Consider the following 24,045-nt stretch of genomic DNA (forward strand, 5'->3'; position numbering starts at 1 on the left):
TATTAAAGCTTAATATCTGCGATGTGATTTTAATACTGGTTTTGGACAGAAATGAATCATTAATTTTTTGAGAAAATTATGAGATATTATAAAATAAAAATATAATTCATTTTTATAAATCATTACTTTCTAAAGCAATGATTTTCATATTGTATGTGTGTCTTGAAAATATCCATTGTTGCTGTGGTATATTTTTCTTGTTTAGAATGAAATACTGAATTTCCACTGTTTATTTAGAGTCTGAAAATAACTTTCACCTGTAGTAAAAATGTCTGGTGCCGAACAAACTCACTATAATCAACAAAAATAAAGTAATTGGTAGTTAAAAAATTGTATAAACATGGTGATAATTAGTATATTTAAGGATGCACAGCTCAATTTGAAGTCAGGAATAGACAGCTTCTTTGATAAATAAGACACTTTTTACTTGCTGTTCTTTAGGCAGTAAACTCACCATCTCTGCTTCGAATTCTGAAATAAACAGCTTTTATCAGAAGTAGCTTCAGAAGTAAACATGTCACTCGCTAACTGTATGTCTTACTCTTCGGAAAATCTGTATTAAAGTATGAGAAGAGATAATTTCTCAAAAAGAGAAAACAAATTATGTAGCTGCTTCCTGAATCTTTTTCATGCTTGTCTGAAACTCAGGATAATTTGTTTACATGAAATCGGAGTTTCACTACTAAGATGAATATTAACTTAGGCTAACAGCAAGCAAAATTATTACTGTATGATTTTGTAATCGGTACATCCAAGGAGCCTTACAAGTATTGAAAAACTGAGGGACTTTTGCGTGTCTTTGCTCTAGCATGGTATATACTAAGAATATAATTTTAGTATATTTTAATGTTCTGATGCTACATGTGGCAAAAAATGCATCTTTCTATGTTGGAAGTCTTGTTTAAAAACAGATTATTTTGTGTTTTGCATGGAAACTCTTCTAGCAATAGTCTAACTGTGACATGAAAAAACATCATTCATCAACACACAGATGCTCAAAAAACATCCAGTAATGAACTAAGTTTGCACTGACAATCTGTTGAGTCAAACATTAAATTCCAGCTGGATATAATGCCCCAAATCAGTTTTTGAAGACTAGTTGACTAAAATTAGAATATTGTTACAGTAAGGCAGGTGAATATGTAATAAAACAAAAGGTTCTCAACATTGAAGAAATTAATAGCAGAGTTTCCATATCTGTGTACAATTGATTTCTGAAAGTGCTTTCACTTCTGCATACAATCACTGCTGTAATTGATTCTGTCCTCTGCATGTTAACAATGCATTCAGTCTGTATCAAATGTGATGCATTTTAACATGCAGAGTGAAATACGGGTTATAATAGCTTGTTTGGTTACAATAGCTTGGTCTAAAATTTGGCTGGTTAGGATTTAAGGCAATGATTTTAATTGTCTTGGAAGGCATGCCTTAACTCAGCCTATGGTACTACACATGTTCTTAAGCTCACAAAATGCAGCCCAAGACCACCTCACATTTTCTGCCTGTCCTGTAGTGTAACTCCTCACCACTTGCTGCTATATTACGTACTACCATTAGGGCATATGTATCCCTGCTTACTTGTTTTGTTTTTGTTTTGTTTTGAGTAACAGATCATCTGCTACCTTTCCTTCAAGTTCTGAAGTCCACCTTGCTTTAATTTTGAAGAAGTTTTAACAGCCTTTTAAGTTTCAATCTCTGTCATCTATTGATATTCTTTCTTCCAAGAAAGAAAAACAATAAGCCAGCTTGTTTTGGTATTTGTATATCTCCAGTTTGCTTTGGTATTTGTGTGTCTCCACCTGTGCCTTTTAACCTACTTTTTAATCCTATGAAAGACAGTTTTACAAGAGAGCATTTGTAGTAAGTCCATACAGCAGTTTTACTTACAAGTCCTAGAAAATTAAGAAATACCGTAGTCCTATTCACTGTGAATTAGGAATTGGTATCTGTGTGTTTGCAATAGATTGCTGGCTATGGTGTTGGATCAAAAGGCAGCGGTGTTAAAGCAAGCAGACTTAAGCAAAATAATGACCTATACAGGAGTTTTAAGAGATAATAGAATAGCTATTTATGACTCCATCCTAGCTAAATTTGAGATTTTTTTTCTCCCAAAGGTTAAACTTAGATCAGTAGTTTTAAACCATTGCAAGAGTCTACACTAAAAAGTGATGGAAATGGGGCAAATTTAATTCAGTGTTACACAGCAAGTATCAGTGAAAGTTACCAAATTTATAAGGGAAAAGTAACAGGCTTCAAGCAGGACAGTCTAATGCCAAACCCAGAAATGGATTTGAACAGGCTATGTAGAATGTGCCAAAGGTTGTCAACAAATTAAAGGTTAGTCATAGTTACTGCCTTTATTTTTTACTGTTAGCTTTACTTTTTTCTTGATAAATACATGTTTTTTATTTGAAGATGGTCATTCTTTATTACAGAGTATTTATTCTACTGCTTGCATGTGCCAAGCCCAGTCATATCTGTCGCACAGTATCCAGCCACAGAGTGGTTGAACTGTGTGATTTCCTTCAGAGAACAATGAAAGAAAGCAGGAAAGCTTACCTTTGACAGGGTCTGCTTCAGGGAAATAGATGCTTACAGCACAAGTTGTGTGTAATCATCATACCAGTTGTACTCATAGAAATAAATAAAACACCTAAAACATCCTGCTGCCTTCTGTCATTGGTGCTCACCTGGCTTCAGCTGTAAGACTTAACCGCAACAGTCTTTGTTTTCATGAATCACTGTGGAAGAGAAGAATAACTGCAGGGGGAGCTTGTTCTGACCTGAGGGCACTATTCTTACCACATTAATCCTGTCGGTTTTTCTGGTTGTAATGTCTGATAGCCATGTATCCTGAATCAATGTCACTCAGAGCAGGATTCTTCCAGGAAAGCAAGAGCTAAGTCTTGATTAGGATGTCAAAATTAAACTCTTCATGTTCTCGTTATGGATATGACTTATTTAGAATCCAAGAAACTGCACACTACTTGTGAGCCATGAACTGCCTGCCCCACACTTCTTAATCTGGTTATGATAGGACATGAGTATTGTTGAGAAACAAGCAAAGTCACTTTGGGGGTCCAGTTTGGGCTCCTTCCTTCATTGCTGGGATGAATGATGTAACTTTTCTGAACCCTTCCTTGCAATGGGGAAATTTGATTCTTACAGCCCCTTCCTAAATGTTTTGAAGTTGTCTTATGACTGTGACTGCATATCACTACTTTTAAAAGTAGAAGGGGAAAGCACTTACACATACACATACATATAACAATGCTTGGATTTCTTCGTTTTTTAACTATTAGCTTTATTAAAGGTGAACTGCTTTCTAAAACTCACATGTAATGAAGACAGCTGGGTACTTCATCACCAATCACATACATGCAGCTGTATTTCACGTGTTGCAGAATTCTGTCTGGTACTAAGCAAACTTAAAATACTAAAAAATATTTTAAATTCAGGTTTGGGCAGCTTTCAAAAACTGAGCAGTTTGTGCAGTTGTGAATTGTATGAATTTGAAATGAAGTCTCTGAAAACAAAGACTACTGAAGTCTGTGCATTTCTGTCCTACTTCTGATCGTCTGTGTAGATTGACATTTAACATGTGAATATGCCTCTCACTCAAGGTATTCAAGGCTATCAAGGTATTGTTAAAGGGTGTCTATTCTATTTAGCCATTTGTTCTCATGAAACATCCTCTACCCTCTAACAAACTTTGATTGCTATTGGCCAGCAGATTCAAAATCTAGTGCAAGGGAGAGAAATGGTACAATTACCTTTACCTTATTTTATGAAACTTAAAAATACAAAATACTTGCATTGAGACAGTACACTGGATGTACTTACCTTGCAAGACCCTACAAATCATGAATCAAAATGCTTTTCTTTGCTGTTGTCTGTTCTACTTTATAATACAAAGAGTAAGAATGTGGACAGTTACTTCATATTGGTTGTATTTAAATTAATTTTCTTCTGCGTGCATTGTTTTGAATAGAAATAGTTTTTCTAGCTATGATGAACAGATAAACCTAACCTCTGACTTGATTTAAATTCATGACATATTACTGAGAGATCGTATATTTGTATAAAATCCTGTATGGTTGAAAGTTATGTGACTAATATAGTAAGTTCAAATCATAGTAGATGTAGTCAAAAGACCTAGATGCAAAGGCAATGTTACTAAAATATGGCTGGAAGATAAATACTGAGCAATATATCCTATTAGTGAAACAGCATTAAGCATAGTGACATTAAGCAACGTCAAACTACTGCCAAGTCATTCAGATATGATCCTTAATAAAACTCATTAACCTGCTGCCTGTTGTCGCAGTCTTTAATCCTAGCAAAAGAGCATTTGTAGCCAATGCTTTTCAACAAGAAGAGTGATGGAGGGCGTTGCGGTGTGGGTTCCCCTGAGGAATTATGAATGTCTTGAGAAGACATTCCTTCCAAGGCCTCTTTGGCAACTTGTGCTTTATCACCTACCAACAAGCACAATGGAAAGCGTGGAAAGTATTGTTTTTCACATTCAGTAGCCCTGACAAAAAAGCAGACGAGGTCAGAGAAAATGTTTTGAACAATTTGCTTTCCAGTCTTGAGGGCTTGCCGTGTAGCAGCTGTAGTCAGAGGTTACGTACTTCTGACGGTTGTAAAAATGTGGTTCTTACCAAAAACCTAAAGGCCACCATAATGCCTGCCTTTGCTTAGGGAGAGTTAGATGTGGCACCAGAGTAACTGGTGGTCCAGATAACTTGGAAAGTAAAGCATGGGGAGGATGAGGAGTTTTCCAGCTAGATTGACAAATCAGCCTGCTGTTTGGGGACCTCTCTCAGAAATCCCTGGTAAAAACTCTGAGAAAGACATACCTCACATTTTGCTGCTTTTAAAGACTGGATCCAGTATTGGGTATGGGCATCAAAGTGGGGTATAAAATACATCAGTTTACAAGCTAAGTAAGTCACCAGGTCAGTCACTGCCTGACTCAGAGGAACCTTCCTTATTGCCCTGGAAGTCCTGGTAGTGCTATTGCACACAACTACTGCTCTCCAGTCACTGAAAACAATTTACTTTGCCTATAAGACTACTTACAGTCTGCGAGTAAGTTCGCCTGATACAATGGGTATTTTCAGGAAAAGTCTGCGATGTTAACAAGATCAAGCTACTGTTGCTCTCCTTAAAAGTACAAGTTGTGATCCTGCAGAACTTGTCTGTGACAGAATAGCAGTTAAGACTTTAACTGAGGGAGAAACAGATCAAGGTTTTGTTCTCCGGGATTTTTGGACTGGCAGCCTCCACTTACGTGGATTGCATCCTAGTAACAGTCTGGATGACACTGTCTACTGTTGAAGTGGTACTACAGTCTAAAAGATTTAAGACTGGGCCAAAAAGAAAGTCCAACTGTAGATACCTTTGCAGGTTGCTCACTATTTTAGCTCTCCACGGCCTCTTTCCAGATCCAGTTCAGTGTAAAACACCCAAGTCCTTGAAAATGTGATTGGAGTCTTATGTCTTCTCTGCCAGCACAGGTGAATCATTCACCTTTGTACACTAGGCTGTGGATGCTTGTCTGCTTTGTGCTCTCCTTCTAGATTGACTTTTGAGGGTTTTTCTCTGTACACTAACAGTATTCAAGGGATAGAATGCATAGCCCTCATGCAAAAGGATCTATAGACAACAGATTTGTTGCAGTTTTAGAGATTAACTTTTCTGCTTTTCCACAGTGTGACTGTTTATAAAAGGGAACAGCATCCACTTCTTACTATTGTTCTGGAAAAAAAAACAAACAAACAAACAAAAGCAAAGTTTACTTTCAGAGGGTGCATAGTTCTGCTTGGTGAGTGCAAAGAATGCCACCTGTGTCAGTGAGAGCCTGCTGTGGGCTGCTGGTGAAACACAGGCACGGAGCTCCACAGCCCCAGGACACACATGTCAGCCGGGGCATCTCTTGGTGCCTGGGTGCCCATGGCTGCCACTGAACGTGGGTTTCGAGAAAAACAAACTGGAGAGGAATTCAGGCTATTAAATCCCACCTCAGGGGTCCGCAGCTTGTGTTCTGCGGAAGCATGTTTATTTCACCTTACTTGCTTCTGTCTTTTTGCTTCAGCCAGCTTTTTTAGGAGATAGCAGTAGTTATGCAGATTCTGGATCTGCAAGGGAAAATAACAGAGGAGCAAAAAAGTTTTTCACATTTTAAGGGTCATTTGAGAGGGCATTGGCAACTGGTACATGACCGCCACCAGGAAAAGCAAAGATGGAGAGGGAGTGTGCGGCGGAGGGGCTGGAGTATGTCTGCAGGTCGGTGGGTAGCCGGGAGCCCGAGGAGGGCGGCCGAAGGTGGGTACATCTTCACCGGGGCGAGGAGCCGCGACAGCCAGCCAGGGCGGACAGAGGAGGGAGCTGTGCCCGAGGGTGCCTCGACGCCCGTTTCAGGCACAGGGACTGGCACAGGCCGGCCGGGGAGCCGGGGCCAGCAGCGGGGCGTCCGAGCCGGGGGCGGTGACTCAGCGCCGCCCTCAGCGCATAAAAGGCGGGAGGCGGCGGCGGCCGCGGCAGCGCGCACGGCACGCGGGGCGGCGGCGGTTGGCCTCGAGGCCGTGAGCGCGGGCAGCCGCCGGGCGGGACGGGCACGGGCACCGGCACGGCACGGGCGGCGCGCGCCATGGGGGCCAACCTGCGACTCCTCTGCGCCGCGGCGGTGCTGCTCTGCGCGGCGCCCCCGGGGCAGCTCCGCGGCCGGGGCGTGGCGGCCGCCGCGTTCCCCGCGGGCGAGGGGGACGGGTACGGGGTGAAGCTGTGCGGCAGGGAGTTCATCCGCGCCGTCATCTTCACCTGCGGCGGGTCCCGCTGGAAGCGGCTCTCCCTGCTGGCCATGGAGCCGGCGCCCGCGGCCGGTGAGTGAGTGTCCGCGGAGCGGGCGGGGACGGACGGGGCGCGGGCGGTGGCAGGGCCTGAGGGCTCAGCCCTGCCAGGCGGCCGTGGGGCGCGGCGCCGAGCCCCGGGCGGAGGTGGTCTCGGGGCGCCTCTGGCCTCGCCCGGGACAGCTGCTGTGAGGGGCGGCGGGGAAGGGCGAGCGCCCCGCGGCGCTTCCCGCCTCTCCCCCCCCCGAGCCGCGGCGGGAGCGTCCCCGTCCCTCCCCTTGTCGCTGCGGGCCGCGCTCCCGCGACTTGCGAAGGGAGACCCGCAAAATCGGAGGAAAAGACGCGGCCGTCGGTGGGGCGTTGTTAGCCGGGGCAACCTGCGAAGTTTTCGGTCTGTTCGGAGACGTTGCTCTGCCCCGAGCAGCCCTGCGGCGCCCGAGGCTCGCTGAACTCTCTTTATTTGAAAAAAAAACTACGAAAAAACACACCTTTCCCCCCCCCCCCCCCCCGTGTGGCCGTGCGGGGAGGTGCGGCGCGGGCTGGGGGGCCCGGGGCTGGGCGCTGTGCCCCTCTCAGCGGGCTGTGCTGGGGCCGTTACAGGGTGCCGGGTCGTTCGGGGTTGTTTTATCACTCGCCTGCGCTGCTCCGTGCAGGAGTTGGCACCTTGGAGGGTGGATGGGGCTCTGGTGCTTCGGTAACAGCTGAAACGGCAAGAACTGCTTTAGGGTTACTCGGTGAAACGGCTGGTTGGTGAAATATTTCTCAGATAATTTTACTGTCACGTGTTCCAAGTCCAGTATATTAAAAAAGCGTTAAGCTGATGTTTTCTGGGCTTTGTTGTCAAGCTACAGTAATGTTAACAGTTATTTTAAGTGATGTCTCTGATTTATGTCGGTATTTTGAATGGTGAAAATTACTTTTTTGACGAGGACAAAAATTGGATTTAGATGTAAAATGCGTAATGGAAGAACTGCTTTTTTTCTTGTTCAAACGGGCTGTTAACCTCAGGCGGTTAATGAAGCTGGTATTTTGGATTTCTTAGAGTGGTTTTTCTTTGCTTTTCCTCGCAACAGGTTGAGTAGAAAATAAGTCACCTTTGTACTTACAAGAAATTATGTATATACAGCCGCTGCTGAGATTGTGTTCTTTCCCAGCCAACTTTGTTTTCCTTTTTGTTAACAGTCGTTTCTGAGAGCGTCAGTCACTGTCATGGGGAGCCCCCACCGCGCTGCCTTGCTGTCTAACTAAAAGTCTTACCTGCCCTGAAAGACTAAGTAGCAGTTGCTGTCTAATTAGTAAAGTAGCTACAACCACTTCTATTTTTGTACATATTCAGGCAGCTGTTCAATCTGAAAGTTAGCTTCTATATATTAATTAGCCATATTAATATAACATTTACCAGATGTTCTCATGTTCTTTCAGCTTTCTGAAACAAAACCCCTCTTATTAACAGCATTAAGACCACAAGACAAACACTTTGGATTTTTTTAAACTTAAGGATTTGAAGTAGCTTCTTCTCTTCACATTAGCTGAAATAAGCAATGCTAATTGCCTTGCATAAGTAAAAGCAAGAGAAACGCATAGGGTGAAAGGAAGTTGCTGGATTTTTGAGAACACTTCAGTCAGCAAGGTGCAGGGTGTTTAAGTAAATTCTACAAGCCTCTGCTCTATACCTTGAGACCTTGAGAAATGAAAGAAATGAGTGGAAAGTATCAGCTGAATATAGCTATAGAAAAATACAATCTGTAAGAAGCAGTTTACATACAATATTTGCTTATTTAGTCCTCCCTATGTTTGTTCTTCATATGATGCTACTTTGTGTGATTGTGCATGGGAGAGGAGTGATCTAACCCAATTCATGAGCTACATGACATAGGTCTGTGTGGTTTCTGGGTACGTCTTTACAACAAAATTTTATTTTTATAGCATTATTGAGACTTCTGTATCAGTCGCACTGCAGCTGTGGTAGGATGTACAGTTGTAGCCATGTGCTCTCCATGTTTGACAGGCAGTGTGGCCTTTAAAACACAGATTCCCCTAAAAGTAAGCTGTAAGTAAATCATGGAGTGGAGACTATGCAGTACTGACAGTTCTGCCAGATAACAGTGCTTTGTTTTGTTGCTATTTCTTAGAGCTCCATGCTCCTTTTGATAGTCCTGCAGTAACAAAAGTCTTCTCTTTAAACAGAGTCTACACAAACAGCAAGTAACAAACTACTGGGAAACTTAAAGCTGCAATCAATTTTGGGTCCTGAAGTGGAGCAGTTGCAGAGAAGCAGCCTGCTTCTTGGATGGGAGATGTTTAAGGACTTGTATAGTTTAAATTACTATAATGAATATGTACCTGCGGCAGATGACTTCAAAGAACTTGTTCACCAGCTGGAGGAAGCTGTTCAGAAGGACAGGGGAGGAACAGGAATTGCAAACCCCATGGGGTCAAACAGTTATCTTTGGGCTACGTATCCCAGAAGAAAACGAGAATCTATGGGTTTGGCAGGAATGTGTTGCAAATGGGGCTGTACAAAAGCTGAAATTAGTACTATATGCAGAGTTTAAAATCCTGTCTGCACTTATGCATGAAATCAATGTTTGTTGCAGTGCTACTTGATTGAATACTGTACCAAGGAAGAAAACTCTCTCTGTATTTTGTCTGTATGTGCCAGTCAGTAGTGCTGGTTTTATTTAAAAAAAAAAAAATAAATCCACAAATGTAATTGTAATGACTTTGTTTTGCTGCAGTAACATTTAACCTGTATTTTTTACCAAGATTTTTCATTTTCATGTAGAGCCTTTACATTATATTACAAATGTATTATATCTTTATAACATTTTAGGAAGAACTTTAATGTTTCATTAAAGTGTAATTATACTAAGTGTTACTGAACTGTTCCTTGTCAACAGAAAGAACATCCAGTGATGTTCTTGAAATGAGAATCATGGTACAAAGCTGTACAGAAAGGATATTTTGCTAGTTGAAACTCCACTCAACACTGACTCTGCTTGCTGACTACTTTGCACTTTTTCCTTGTAGTTGCTGAATTGGTTTTTGTGATATCATCTTCCTAGAAACTTTACCACAGTACAACACTTGCAGCCTAAATATTTCATTATATTCATGTATGGGCTTAAATAGTTTGCGGGTGAAGTATTAATACTTCCCTTGTTTACCATACTTGCCCCATTTCCCTGCTACTGCAAACTGATGTTGGATGTGCTTCAAGTAACTAATTCTGCACTCAGACATCTTCCTGTGTGTTCTTATGGTATGCTGGTCCACACTACTTCAGCTGTATTTCTAAATTACTAATTGCTTCTGTATTTATAAATTGTTAATTTAATCTTTGTAGTTTCTAAGCTTTATGCCTCCCTGGCTGTTTTTCCTAGCTGTAACAAGTAGTTGTTCATGACTTGAGGTTTTGGGTTTTTTTTCCTGACACAATGCTCATGGTAACTTAGCTTTGTAGCAGTAGTTTATTCAGAGTATACTTGATGGCTTTGCACAGTTGTTACCTTTGGCTTCATTCTTCAAATTCTGTTTTGAAAAGTGCTCTTTGATTGAACTAGTGCTTAGTGAGATTATTTCAGCACTTCTTCGTTCCTTTTCCTAAAATGATATTGTTATTCCATCGATTAGGCATCTATCTTTTTTTAAAATTTTTTTAAGCCATGTCAGTTTTATCCAGTAGACTCTGGGCAGAATGGGCATTCAAGAAGAATACTGTTACCTTCTAGCTGAAAAGCACCGTCTCTTCTGTGGTAACAATGTTTGGCAAGAAATGAGTTACCTTCTTCCACGTCGTTGTTGCAGTGACTGTTAAGGTGTCACTCTTGAGTGAAGAGCTGTGTAAAGTTCTGCTACAGTTTTCTTTACAACAGGCTAGCTGAGCTTCTACAGCTTAGCTTCCAGAAACTTCACCTCAGATATAATTTTGGATTTGGAGACTCCTAGTTTAGATCAGGATTTCCTAGAATAATACAGGAGTAGTCTGAGGGGAAGTATTCCCTGTTTTTGAGTAGGATCCAGAGGTTTGGGTGTTAGGATTCATTAGTAAGGAGAAGACTAAATGATACATAGAATCCCTGAGAAAAGGGAAAATATGAAAATGCAGTGCTTGATGAAACTGAAAATTAGCTTGTATGCCTGATCCATTTTGCTAGAAAACTTTCCACAAAGCTTTTAAAAAGGAATATTGGGAAAGGCAAATATGGTGTATATTCTGCTTGCTTGCTCCAGTAGCCTTGGTTTGTCAAGGTACAAAGCTTCATATACAAGGAGCAGGCTTTCTTATATCCTAAGCGAAACAAAGATGCTGTTAAAACCTTAAATTTCTGAGCTTCGGTCTTGAATAGAAAAATCTGGAGTTTAACTTGCCAGGTTAGATGTAACCCACCGGTAAAACTAGAAATAATTTGGGTGGAAATTAGAGTTCAAGATGAACTGTTTCATGCTGAGACTGAATTATAAATAGAAAAATCAGTCTTTTTTTCAGAGGTATGAGTCAAGATACGTCAGCATGCATAACCCAGAGGTATGGTGAAATCTGGTTTCATGTGGTTTCTTAACAGGCTGGTTTCTTGATAGGCTTCATTGTAGCCTGTAACAGCTTCAGCAGGTAAGCCATGGCACAGACAGAAATTCAGTCTGTATTTTAGAGTAAGGAAGTATTTGTGCATACACCAGAGCATGCAAAAGTTTTCTTTGTTTTAAAGCAAATTGAGTTTTCAAAGACTGAAGTTTGCTGTGTGGGTAGGCCGTATTTTATAATGGTTTCTTTGCAATGTAGCCAAAGGTAGCAGTTATGTGTCACTCAGTTGTAACAGGTCTAGAGGATGCCATCCTGTTCACATGACTCAGTGTCCAAATTCTTTTTTTAAGACTGGAAACGAACCTCTTATGCAAAATGAGGTGTCTGACTAGTTACACGGGGGAAGCAAACATGTTTTGGAGCAGACTCTCAAAATGTAAAATAATTACTGAGTTGGCATATTGGTTCAAATAGCAGACCAAAAGGACATTTCTCTGCTGAAAGCTCCTCTGGCCATACTGCCATATGTATATAGCAGCATAGACGTAAGTGCAGCAGTTCAAAGCAACACACTGCTTACCATGACAACTCTTCAGAAACATACTTTTTCCCAAGAAATAAGCCTTTTGTTTTCACTCATTTCATTCACAGAGAATTAGCTATCAAGAAAAGCATTGTTTTCACAGCTTGCTGCTTATAGAAATTGCAGTCCCATTGGTGCAGTCTTAACCCACAGAAAGTGTCCAATTCCTGGATAATCTGTTAAGATGTGTGAGCCATCTTCTGAACAGTTACTGTGAGTTTGTGAGTAGAAAATGGTACATCAGCACATTTCCATATTAGAACTGCTATTTGTGTCTGCAAGAGTTTATTATTCTGGATGGTTTGGGGATTTTTTTTTCACTGTGGGTGTAGTCTGATTCAGGTCTCACTATGAACTCCTTGAACATAATCCACAGCGGTATATATGACAGATTTTCCAGCTCTGAGCTGGAATCATTAAGCTACGTGAAGCCTGTGATATAGCTAGAACCAAGTACCTCAAATGAATACATAGAATGCTAGACATGCTACAGAGCACAGAACTAGGTCCCAGAGACCTAGAGGACATGGCTGCCTTCTATGTCTAGTTCTGTCTGGTCAGTTGCTTACTTTGCCAGTTGTTTAAACCATGCAGGAAAAATCAAGATTCTGTAATTATTGGGGTAGATGTGTTATCTTTTTTTTTTTTCTTTTTTTTATCCAATGATGACAGGCAGGGAAAAAGTTATCTTTATCTCTACATTCTGGCAAAGCCAAAGATAGACCTAGAGTTAGCACTGAAGACTTTCTGAGACTACGTCATTCCTCCTCAGCAGGCAGCAGACTCAAAAGAAAATGCAAACTCCTTTCCAACTCAGCAGAACAGAACCTGAATGGATTTGTAACCCATCTGTTGCTGCTCTGCAGTCACCACCAGGAGCTGCAAGTAGCTGCAAGAGGATCCCTTTCTCATTTGTGCTGTGTTGCCATCACATGTGGGATGAATTTTTTCAGTGCACAGCTTTTCTGTATGTTGGGAGCTGAGCTGTTGAAGCCTTTCCCTTGATTTTAGCTCCAACAGAGTTACTTGATGGTCACTCTGACCGCTTTGTGCCACCTGCTTTGTGGTCAGGTCTTGATATCAAATACCGCACCATCACAGTGTGCTTGTCCAGTACTATTTTCTACCTATATACTCTACAGAACCAGCACTAATAGGAAGGAAAACAAATTTGATAGTCTGTGCATCAGCCTCTTTTCCTTTTCCTCCATGTAACCCTCCCTGCTATGTACATTTTTCCTGGAAGTTCCTAAAGGTTCCACAACTGCAGCCTATGCTCATGTTTTAAAGTGTGGAAAGCCAGATGTTTATCTATGACTTTGGGGACTGTTAGATAGCTATTAGATACAGCACTCTGGGTTATACTGTTTGACCAGAGACTTTCCAGGTCCCTGCAGTTTCTGTGAAATCTCAGCCCTTCTGGCACTGAGGAGTGCCTCTTCAGGAGCTGTTTTGTCCAGACAAGCTGAAAGCAAAATGCAGTAAGACCACACTTTCTGCCTCTGCACCAGAACTGTATCACCATGGTCTCAGCAATCCTGGTATCATTCTTCAGTGGCTTATTCATTGCTACCATGTTGTTCCCTATGTCAGCAACCTGATGTAAAGAGTTTGCCTCTGACTATATGCTTCTGGCGCTGCAGAAGTTATTGAGCTCAGCACCAATATTGAGCTCAGACTTGGGTCTTGGCACCAAAGGCCACTGCTGAAGTGCTTCTCTGTCTTTGTGGTTTTGCGTCTTTTTGTACCTGTGCCAAGAGATGGAGTGTCTTGAGGGGTTTCCCATACAGCAGCACAGTGTGATGATATGCTTTTTGCTCCTGTGCTTTTTTCATTTGATCTCACAACACTGGGACAATTTCAACGTGGTGTAAGCACCACCAACAATCACTCGTTGAAGCGATCAGCTGTAGAGCAGGCACGTTCTGCAACTGAGCAAGGGATCACAGTGTACGGGGGGTGGTCTTGAGAATCTTTCCAAAATTTATATGAGGAAGCACACCTTCCAATTTCTTGCTGTCTACCTCAGACTCCCCTTTCGGCAGACCCTCAGTAATTACAGCTTTGTTAATCCACCTGCAAGCACACACAAGATTTTTTCTCTTATTGTGGTTCCAAACTTGTCCAAACTTTACTTGGGCAATGTTGTCCATCTCAAAATTTGTCAGTGAGCTGGGTTTGAGTTTGCATAGGGTCCCAGGCCACACAGAAAGGCTGCACTGGAAGCTAAGGACCATTAATCAATCAGGAGAGAGCCTGCTAAGAAATAGACTCCAGTGATGATCAGAGCTGTGTACCTGTTCTAAGTTCAAGCCTTGTTAAATCACAGTGGCTTGGGCTTCAGAAAAGCACCTTCCCACTCACAGTGTAATCCTTTTGCATGGAAGTGTATGTAAGAGGACTTCCACTAGTATTCCTAACTTGGCTTAACTGTGCTCTCTTTCAGACTTGCAGCATCCATTTTTCCTTTGAGCCTAAATTTAACCATAAACTTAGATTACAGGTAAACTAAATTAGCTGACCTGAGTAGGTATTTGGAGGACCCCCAAAACCCCCATAACACAGCCCCCTGCTATCTACAAAGAGCCAGGCTTTTCACATCAGTACGTGGTGAGAGGGTGAGGGACAACAGTGATAAAGTGAAACACCAGAGGATCAGGCCAGAGATAAGAAGCAGCCTTTTGCCCACAAGAACAGCCTGGCAGTGGGGCCAGGATACAGGGAAGCTGTGCTGCCTCCAGCCTTGGAGAGTTTTCAAGTCCTGGCTGGGGAATGCCTTGAGGAGCCTGGTCAGAGCCTGCAGCTGAGCCTGCTGTGGGCAGGGTGTGGGACAGGAGCCCTGCTGAGGTCACAGAGCCACAGAATATCTTGTTGGAGTTGGAAAGGACCCATAAGGACCATTGAGACCAACTCCCAGCTCCTCACAGGACTACCTAAAACTAAGCCATATGACTAGGCGGGTCATCCAAACGTTCCTTGAACACTGACCACCAGCCTGTGCTCCCCTGGGATTCCGCTGCAGGGCTGCAGTCGGCAACAGCTAAAGCATGTGAACCAAGGAGCTCCGTACAAGACAGCAATTGGTATAAAGACACAGATGTGGAAGGAAGTATTTTCCTGATCTGGTACTGAGAGGGGTAAGCAGAAACATCTTAGTTCATTATATACAAATACATATTTATTATATGCTCATTATATACTAATAGATAACTACCATACACACACACACACACACACTCTGAATAGTTTGTTATGTAGTAATGCAAGAGGATAGGAAACAGGAATGGCTAGAAGTCTTAAATAATATTCAAATTCGTGCCTTAACTGGCACGATAGAGATTCGGTTGGATAGTTCATGCAGACATGTATGGTCTGTTCAGGAAAGTTATCTAAAACTAAAAAGCTGTTTCAAGGATGTGTACACTTAATCTAGAAGGTTTATTGGAGCCTAGAGTGACTAAATATTTCTCAGTAAAAGCAATGTTACTGGCACATAGGAGATTATTGTAGGCTGTAAATAAAGAAGATAATTGAGATGCGTCTTCAAAAACTTCATACCAATGGGAAATTATCATTTTGATGAGAAAGCAATGCAGAAGGACACAGACTACCCAGAAAACTCTGGAAAGGTGTTGAAGCACTCTGTAGAAGGCGGAGAAAACAAATGGAGGGGAATGTGCTATTTCATTACAACTGCTACAAAAGCTGCTGTGGCTGAGAATGTGAACATCACAGGCATCACAAGAAAGAATGATCATGATATAGTCATCATTTTTAGAAAAGAAAGGAGCATTAAAACAAGTCATGACATAGAGAAGGGGGAAAAGTATTTAATGTCTCTCTCCATGATCCAGTGTTTACTGAAATTACCAAGTGCAATCGACTAGCACAGCTGCACCAGTGATCTAGGACTGAGAACTGAGACTAGGCTAATGTCAGGGATGAGTGGAATGCACCTCAAAAGAGAGAAGCAGCAATATGTTTTACTGAGATAAAATAATAATTTGTCAGGGTTCAATAAATTTGATGGAATTTAACAAAGTTTAACAGTGGTTTGACAAGGTTCAGTGAGTTTGATGGCAAGGTTCACCTTATTAATTACTGCATGGAAGGAACATAAAAAGGAAAATTCAGTAGAATCGAGTTAGAATAATTCATACAGACACAGGAGATGAAAAGCGTGAAGACCCTCCTGTTGAGTCACGCGGTTCAGAGTGTACCTATTTGCTTTCTAAACTCCTCATGGAGCCTGGGTGTTGCTAGGTCTGATCTTGGTCTCAGGCTTGGACAACAGTTTATGCCTAATGGGGTTATCTATACAGTGTTTAATAATAACGTTGGGTAGCTACATGGATTAGTAATGTTTCATTAGTATTAATTCAGCATGCTATTAGTTACTTACTGAGGACCTGTCATGGGTAAGGGATCTCTTCACCTTGGGTAAGGAAGGATCTCTTGGTCTCGGGTAAGGAATCCCAAACCTGGAGACGCATCCCTGCTCAAGGGGAGACTCACCTGTCCTGCAGTCCCGCTGCAGTTTACAGAGGGCTCCAGCCGGGCCCATCCTGACGGTCATATTTATAGGGTTAAGTAGCTGGCTGCTGGTCAATAGCATAGGCAAGATAGATATCTTCATTTCAGCTCTCATTATCTTGTTCTATACAATGCCTATCATGCATTTTTGGGTTTCAAAACCGCCTTTCAAAATATTTTTCCACAGCACCTTCAGTCCCTTGTATGTGAGCCAGGAGCTTTCCAGCTGACCAGTCCACCACAGGCCTGAGGACCATTGCTCTTTAGCCTGAACCAAAGCTTGGCCAGGGGCGAAGTGTCTCTGCCAGGGCTCTGGAAAGAGTGATCCCGGGTGGGTTTGTTCAGCTGGGAGTTTGCAGCAACCAGGCTGAGACTGCAGAATCATCCATCGATAGTTGCTTGTGAGAATCCAAAGAGCACAGAGAGCTTTCAGGCAGTAGGAAAAAAAGATATAAACACTGTTTAAAAAGTGGGCAGAGAATTACAGATCAGTCAGTCTGACTGTAACTCAGGGGGCAAGAGGAAATGTAGCAAACAGTCAAACAAACAATATGCAGGTACCCAGAAGATGATGAACAACACTGTCATGGATTAAAAATAAAATAATCAGATCTTTTTGTTGGGTAAGATGTTATATATCTTGGCATCAAAACTGACAATCCTGGCAAATAATACAGGGTAACACAAAACGAACAGAACTGGGGAGTACTGCCAGAGCCTATTAGTATGGTGTTCCAGCCGTTTATACAGGGTGTGCTGTCAAGGAGGACAGACCAAACCGAGTTCAGAGCACCCTCTTTTTGGTCTAGTACTATTTCACATTTTCATTAATTGCTTGCATGAAGGTAGAGAGGAAATGAAGATGCAGAAAAAACTAAAGAAAAAATGCAGAGGAATTTGCAGATGGCATTAAGGAGGAAGGGACTGGAATTACTTTGGAAGAGTTCAGACTGGTCTTCAAAAATCAGGGAAATTATTTCATATATTTAGGGGTAATCCAAAGTGTACATACAAGGGATGTCTGGCTATACAGAAGAATTAGGGGTTGTAGATGATCACAGAATGAGATAACAATATCATGTCGTACAAACAGGCAAACATCATACAGTGAGAATTTTACCTGTAAGATATGTGAAATATTTCTGCTGCTGAGAACAAATAAGGCCCACGGTACCATGCCCAGTTTTGGACGCCATAATTCAGGAAGGAGGAATTATGTAAAACAATAACAAGAATTATCAAAGATCTAGAAAATACAGCTTATAAAGAAAGAATGTAGAACTGGCAGTTGTTTTACACAGAGCAAAAATGACTGAGGTAAGAACTCTCAGAATTCTTCAGCTATGTAGAAAAAAAGAAATCTTTACACAACCAGTGCAGGACAAAAAGCAATGTGTTTAGACTACAAAAATGTATTTTAGAATCCAAAAAGACTTTTCAAGATCGAGGAAAATTAATCACTGGAATGGACTTACCATAGATGTTATGGGATCCTCACTGCATATTGGATAAATATCTATCAAGAATAACTTAGATATGGCAGGAGAGATAGATCAACAAAGATATAAACCCCTCCTAGTCTGTTTTACAGGATCTCATAATCATGACTTCTTTATAAATAGCAGAAAACTATCAGTTTGGGGTACTTAGTAAGTGGTATGTGGTATAATAGAAGAACTTAATTATGACAATCTGATTTAATCTCCGTTGTCACTAGTCTAAACCATACATGTATACTGAAAAGACACACGCTAGTTTCTTTAAAATCCACTTGACAGTCCTCACATCTAAGGAATTTGGCATTGTCTCATCTTGGGAACTCTCTTGTGGTTTTTGAAAGATTTGCCAAACTTTTGTCTCCTCTCCCCTGTTTAGGAATTCAGTTTGCAGTAGGATTCCAACCTGTTCCTTAATTCCTTAATGGAAAAGCTCTTTTACCCTTTGGAAACCTTTTTTTTTTTTTTTTTTTTTCATTTGCTAGCAAAACATCCCTTTAAATAGCAATATATTTGCCTAAGTAGAGGGATTCATGCCCTTATGTCAGATGCTCTTCTGTTGAAGGCTGAAGGCAAGCTTAAATTTTATTTTAGGTCTTTTCAGAGGTACGAACCTGCATGTGCTTATTTGTAAGCTCCACACTTCCCATACAGAACCTGCTGTATATGGACAAGATGTTAAGTTTGATGTACCTTTAAGTTTGATTTACCTTTTTAATTGATAAACCAGTATTTCTGAGGAGAAGCCACTTCTAATAGTGACCTGACCAAGAGTTTTTAATAACATAGTTAGAAAAGCCCATTGATCTGATTAGAGCTCAATCAGCTGTAGCTCAGGCAACACATCAAGCGTTCACATTTAATAGCTGTTCTTTTCAACTCCTCATGATGTAATTGTTTAGCTTTTGTTGTTTCATCGTTCAGGTTAGATATACTCAATAACACACTGGTGGACTGCTAACAGGAATCCCTGTTGCGGGGAAATTACTGCAACTTTAAATGAATTGCAATACACTTGAGCTATATACTCTTATATTTAACTAAGTTAAATATTTCATTTGTTAATATTTAATTTCTTAATAAAATTTTACAAAAATTAGTTGCCTAGGTTCAGTAAAACAGTAGACGATTATTACAGTAAAGCAACACGAATAGATTACACTTGTAGGATTTATTTTTTTCTCTTTAAGAAATCAGTAATATAATAGCAGCTGTATTACAGAGGCAATGAAATACGATGTTAATTTTCTCACACACCACCCAGCTAAAATTGATTGTGTGTACCTAAAACATCTACTGATCACACATTTTGAACTCAATCAGGATTTTTTTGCTATCCTTGTTTAGGTAGTCTGATACAACTGCAATTCTGATACAACTCTGCAACTTTTTTTCTTTTGGCATACTTAATACAGCTTTCGGTTGTCCTCATTTCTGGTTGTTCTGAAAGTCTTTTACAAGGTGGTGGGTGTATTTATTGAAGTCACCTAACATAATTACATTCTTATTATTACAAATAAATTATTTGAAACTTCTTGTCTGTATAATCAGATTTGTCTTCACAGGTGCACTACTCAAGACCCAAGACAGACTGAAAATTTTGTTTTTTATTTCATCATTTGTGAGAGTATGTTTGACATCTTCCTCTCTGTTCAATCATGCAATTTGAAAATCTGAAAATAGAGACAAAATAAAGCAAAGTAAAGTTGATAATTTGAATTAAAAGTTGTTTTGCAGAGATCCAAAAGTTCTGCCTAGATGCCTAAGGGAAAGGTACTTAAAAGATTGTTAAAACTTTAATTCTAAACTTAAAATCCTTGAAATTGGTTCTTAGTTAAGCCTCAGTTTTAAAGCCATCTCAGTTTCATAGACATTCCAATTTCTATAAGCTCCTGTGCACTCCCATGGCTTTTGTTGATGCCCAAAAGCCTTTTATTAGTGAGTGGCTTCGTGGCTGTTTCATACGGTAAAGCTCAGTTCAACGCCAGGGAAGTGTTTGTTTTCCTACCTGGCACCTGGTGGGTCTGCCTTAGGCTCTCAGGCTGGTGGATGAGGTTGGTAATGCTAAGCACACACTGAAGCAACAGTACACTTCTGTTCGGGTGATGGAGGTAACATCAAACCTTTTGACACTGCTAAGCTTAATCACGGAATCATGGAATGGTTTGGTCAGAAGAGACCTTAAAGATCATCCAGGTCCAACCTCGCTGCTATCAGTAGGGACATGTTCCACTGGCTGAGGTTGCTCAAAGCCCCGTCCAGCCTGGCCTTGAGCCCTTCCAGGGATGGGGCATCCACAGCTCCTCTGGGAAACCTGTTCCACTGCCTCACCACACGCACAGAGAAGAATTTCCTCCTAGTATTTCATCTAAACCTCCTCTCTTTCAGCTTCAAACTATTACCCCTTGTCCTATCGCTACAAGCCCTACTAAAACATCACTCTTCAGCTTTCTTGTAGGCCCCCTTCAAGCACTGCAAGGCTGCTACAAGGTCTCCCTGGAGCCTTCTCTTCTCTTCTCCAGCCTAAACCACCCCAACTCTCCCAGCCTGTCTTCATAGCAGAGGTGCTCCAGCCTTGTGGTCATCTTTGTGGCCCTCCTCTGGACTCACTCCAACAGGTCCATGTCCTCCTTATGTTGGGTGGCCGAGATCTGAAAGCGGCACTCCAGGTGGGGTCTCGCAGGAGCAGAGTACAGGGGCAGAATCACCTCCCTCAGCCTGCTGGCCACGCTTCCTTTCATGCAGCCCAGGATATGGTTGGCTTTCTGGGCTGCAAGCGCACATTGCCGGTTCACGTTGAGCTTCTTGTCCACAACACCCCCAAGCCCTTTTCCTCAGGGCTGCTCTCAATCCATTCTCTGCCCAGACTGTATTTGTGCTTGGGATTGCCCCTACCCACATGCAGGACCTTGCAGTTGTTGAATGCCATGAGGTTCACACAGGCCCGCCTTTCCAGCCTGTCAAGGTCCCCCTGGATGTCCCCTCTTCCCTCCCCTTCTAAGGGGAGGATCCACCTCCCCTTAGACCTCCAGCTGTGCCTGACAGAGCAGTCTAGCCTTGCTCCCAGAGCTCATTTGTACATGCCTTGGGATCTCTGCATGCAGTGACCCAGCGGTAACTACAAACCCGAACCGCCAGCTATGCGAACTCCCTTCAAAACCACCTTGAAGCACACGGCTCTTGCTTTTGCCTGCTGTGGCAACCAGCGTTTCTGCCACCCCAGGGACCACCCCCACAAGAGCATCCTGCAGCTCCAGTGCAGTGGTGCGGGTGGGTGCTGCACAGCAGAGGTCCCCACCACGCAGGGCACCAGCACTCAGGTATGACCCGGCAGCGCCAGCAAGCATCGAGCTGCCCAGATCCCCTTTCTTCCATTTTCCTCTCTCTGTGCTGTGAAGCTTCCGAGTTACCATTACTTCAAATGCAGCTCAAGCGCTTTTCTGAAGGTGTTTCAGCAGCACTACAGCTTTACAGATACTCCAGGAAGGAGTTAAAAAAATGACCTGGTTTATGACCGGGGCACGTCTTTCAGACCTTACTGCTTGTAATGTTTTCCAGATTTCATTCTTCCAGTCCTGTTTCTTCCAACCTGTTTGCACCATCAGTATCTGGCTCTGTGAACTGCATGCACGGACCTATTATACACCTGGATTTCCCCAAGTTTTACCTTTCAGTCCAATTTTGTTTGGCTTTACTATGAGAATTTTTGCTTTCTAGGCTGCTGTTTGCCTTCTTCTAGAGGTAACACTGTGTAGCGCACAGCCTGCTTCACATGAGCGCCGGTCAGATGTGCGGTGCAGCCACAAAGCTTGTATGGCTTTCTGAGAGCAGCCACCTCCTGTACAAACACAGGCGCTAACAGAAATTGTGTTTGCTCCTGTAGCACCAAGCTTGTAACTCCCGTGCTACACAGTCCCTTTATACATTTCAGATGAGAAACTCTGGAAAATATATGGCAACTCACATGTGCGTGCACCTTCTCAAACCAGTACCTTAACTGGTTTAACTCCAGAACAGGACATACTACCATACAGGGTTTCAAGCCTGCCAGGCTGCTCAGCCTCTTTTCCAGAGTCTCAGAACAAACTTGACAAAGGCTATAAAGTTGCATCGGCTGAAGAATCCTATGAAGTTGAATCTTCCTCTAGACAACTGGTGTAATTCAGAGGAGAAGTAGGTTGCTTTACAAAACAAAACAAACAAAAAGAAAACAAAAGACCAAAAAATCATGTCTCAGGTAAGGCTTGGGCAAAACAGCTCTGTTACCACCCCGACTTTCAGTAAGTGGTCTTACTTTGTTGCAGAGACCACAATTTGACTTTTTAAAGTAAGCTTACACGGATGTGATCTTTTTTTTATTGTTTACTAGAAGTTTCACATCTTTATAACATGAAAGGGAAAATACTTAAACGTAAGTGATTGCACAGTTGTTTTTATACATGAGTTGCTTTGGGGTTTTTGACTGATACTCTTCAATGAGCTGAGGTTTTATAGCAGAGCTCCACATGTAAAATGCAACTGAATACACAAAAAACCAGATACACACGAAATTAGCTTTTGTGGTCTTGCAGAAGTTTAAGGTAATTCAGTTTAGATGTTGTTCAGTACTTCTTACACCCTGAAAAAAAAACCCGAACAAAACCAAAAAACCCAAATCCAACACAGTTCATCGCTGTGCTGCAGGATTAATTTAGCTAAAAGTTCTTGAATTCTTTGCACTCCTGGGTGTTTCTGTATTGCTCAAAATAATCAGTCAAATAAAACTTGAAGCATTTTAAGCCTTACCTTGTTGCTCTGCTTTTATAAGTATTACTTAGCTATAACCATATTTAATGTTTCTGCACTTGTTCCTAGTGATTGGTGTTGAGAATACCTGTTAATTTGTCTGCATTTCTAGGGTAGACTCACTGTGTCAGTACTCGGTAACAGACAAATATCTTATGTGCTGCCTTGATTGCGTTATACAATTAACATAATCAGTTTCTATTTTTCTTTTCAATGCCTTCCTGAATCCTTCCTGAAGTTATGACATAATGTTTTGGGGTAAAACTTGCAAATACTAAACATTCTTCTTTCTTTTCTTACTACTACCCACAAAGAATGTTTCACTTAGTCCGACTGCAGTTTGAAAGGTTTCTAAACTGGAATTTCAGAATTCATTAAAACCACTACGAATATGTATCACAAAGTACAAGCGGAACACCCACCACTGCATAACATGAGAATGAATTGAAGGCTGTATTGTCCCACACCATGACATGGGGACAACATGCTTCATGACATTATATATTCTCCTACAGCATTTTCTTCTTTAAACTTTTTCATTTTCCCAAAAATTTATTCTCTAGAAAAATTAAGGATTCCCAATTATGTCAGTAGGTGTTGGGATGAACAGCAGCAACACTACCTACAAGATCCTTTAAGCTTCATTGGGATGGTATTCTGTCACATAAAATAAAATCTTCAGGCTCTGAGAATAAGAAGCCTTTCATGTGTGGGAAGGAGTAACTTGAACTAGCTTAGTTTTTACTTCCACCACAGTAGCTTAAGTATATATTTGCATACTTGTATTTGTATGCATATTTTCAATGTTGCCATTGTACTTCTCAAAAATTAGCAGCAGCATTCAACTCTGTTCAAGGTATTTGGTGGTAATTTTAATGTAAAGTTACAGAAAAGTCATACGAAAAGACTACAAAAGTAACGCAATTCAAGAAGTGGTTTCCTAAGAGCTTGTGTCAGAAATTCTGAAGAACTGCAGTCCGGCAACAGCCGATCTGTTAGTGGTCCCTGTCTTACACACTTGCTTCTCTCTAAATGCTGAGAGTAAAGGGAAGTGCTTCTTTATCCCAAAATAATTAGCTTAATGAAAACTTAAAAAAAAACCCAACAAACAAAACTGTCTTATTGTTTGGGAGCACCCAATGTATCACCACTACTTTCATACATTTAAGTTCCTTTCAAAAGATAAACACTACTTATGGCTGTTCTGGGAAGGTCACAAGGTTGTATGTGCTGATTCTACCCCTTTAAACAGACCAGCTCTCTTCAGTA

At 41.6% G+C, this 24,045-nt stretch overlaps 1 protein-coding gene across 1 annotated transcript; it reads left to right on the plus strand.

Annotated features, from left to right (window-relative positions):
* Positions 1-6,612: 6,612 nt before the first annotated feature.
* Positions 6,613-9,543, plus strand: LOC121081481 (relaxin-3-like). The gene is made up of 2 exons (XM_040580555.1): positions 6,613-6,887; positions 9,042-9,543. Exons 1-2 carry the CDS (start codon positions 6,656-6,658, stop codon positions 9,407-9,409), a joined length of 600 nt encoding a protein of 199 aa, XP_040436489.1. The 5' UTR covers positions 6,613-6,655; the 3' UTR covers positions 9,410-9,543.
* The last annotated feature ends 14,502 nt before the right edge of the window (positions 9,544-24,045 follow it).

The sequence above is a fragment of the Falco naumanni genome, chromosome Z, assembly GCF_017639655.2.
Source record: "Falco naumanni isolate bFalNau1 chromosome Z, bFalNau1.pat, whole genome shotgun sequence".
Classification (NCBI taxonomy): domain Eukaryota; kingdom Metazoa; phylum Chordata; class Aves; order Falconiformes; family Falconidae; genus Falco; species Falco naumanni.

Coding starts and splice junctions, on each gene's coding strand:
- LOC121081481 (XM_040580555.1), top strand. CDS start 6,656: ATGGGGGCCAACCTGCGACTCCTCTGCGCCGCGGCGGTGCTGCTCTGC. Junction 6,888..9,041: donor GGAGCCGGCGCCCGCGGCCG/GTGAGTGAGTGT, acceptor CTCTTTAAACAG/AGTCTACACAAACAGCAAGT.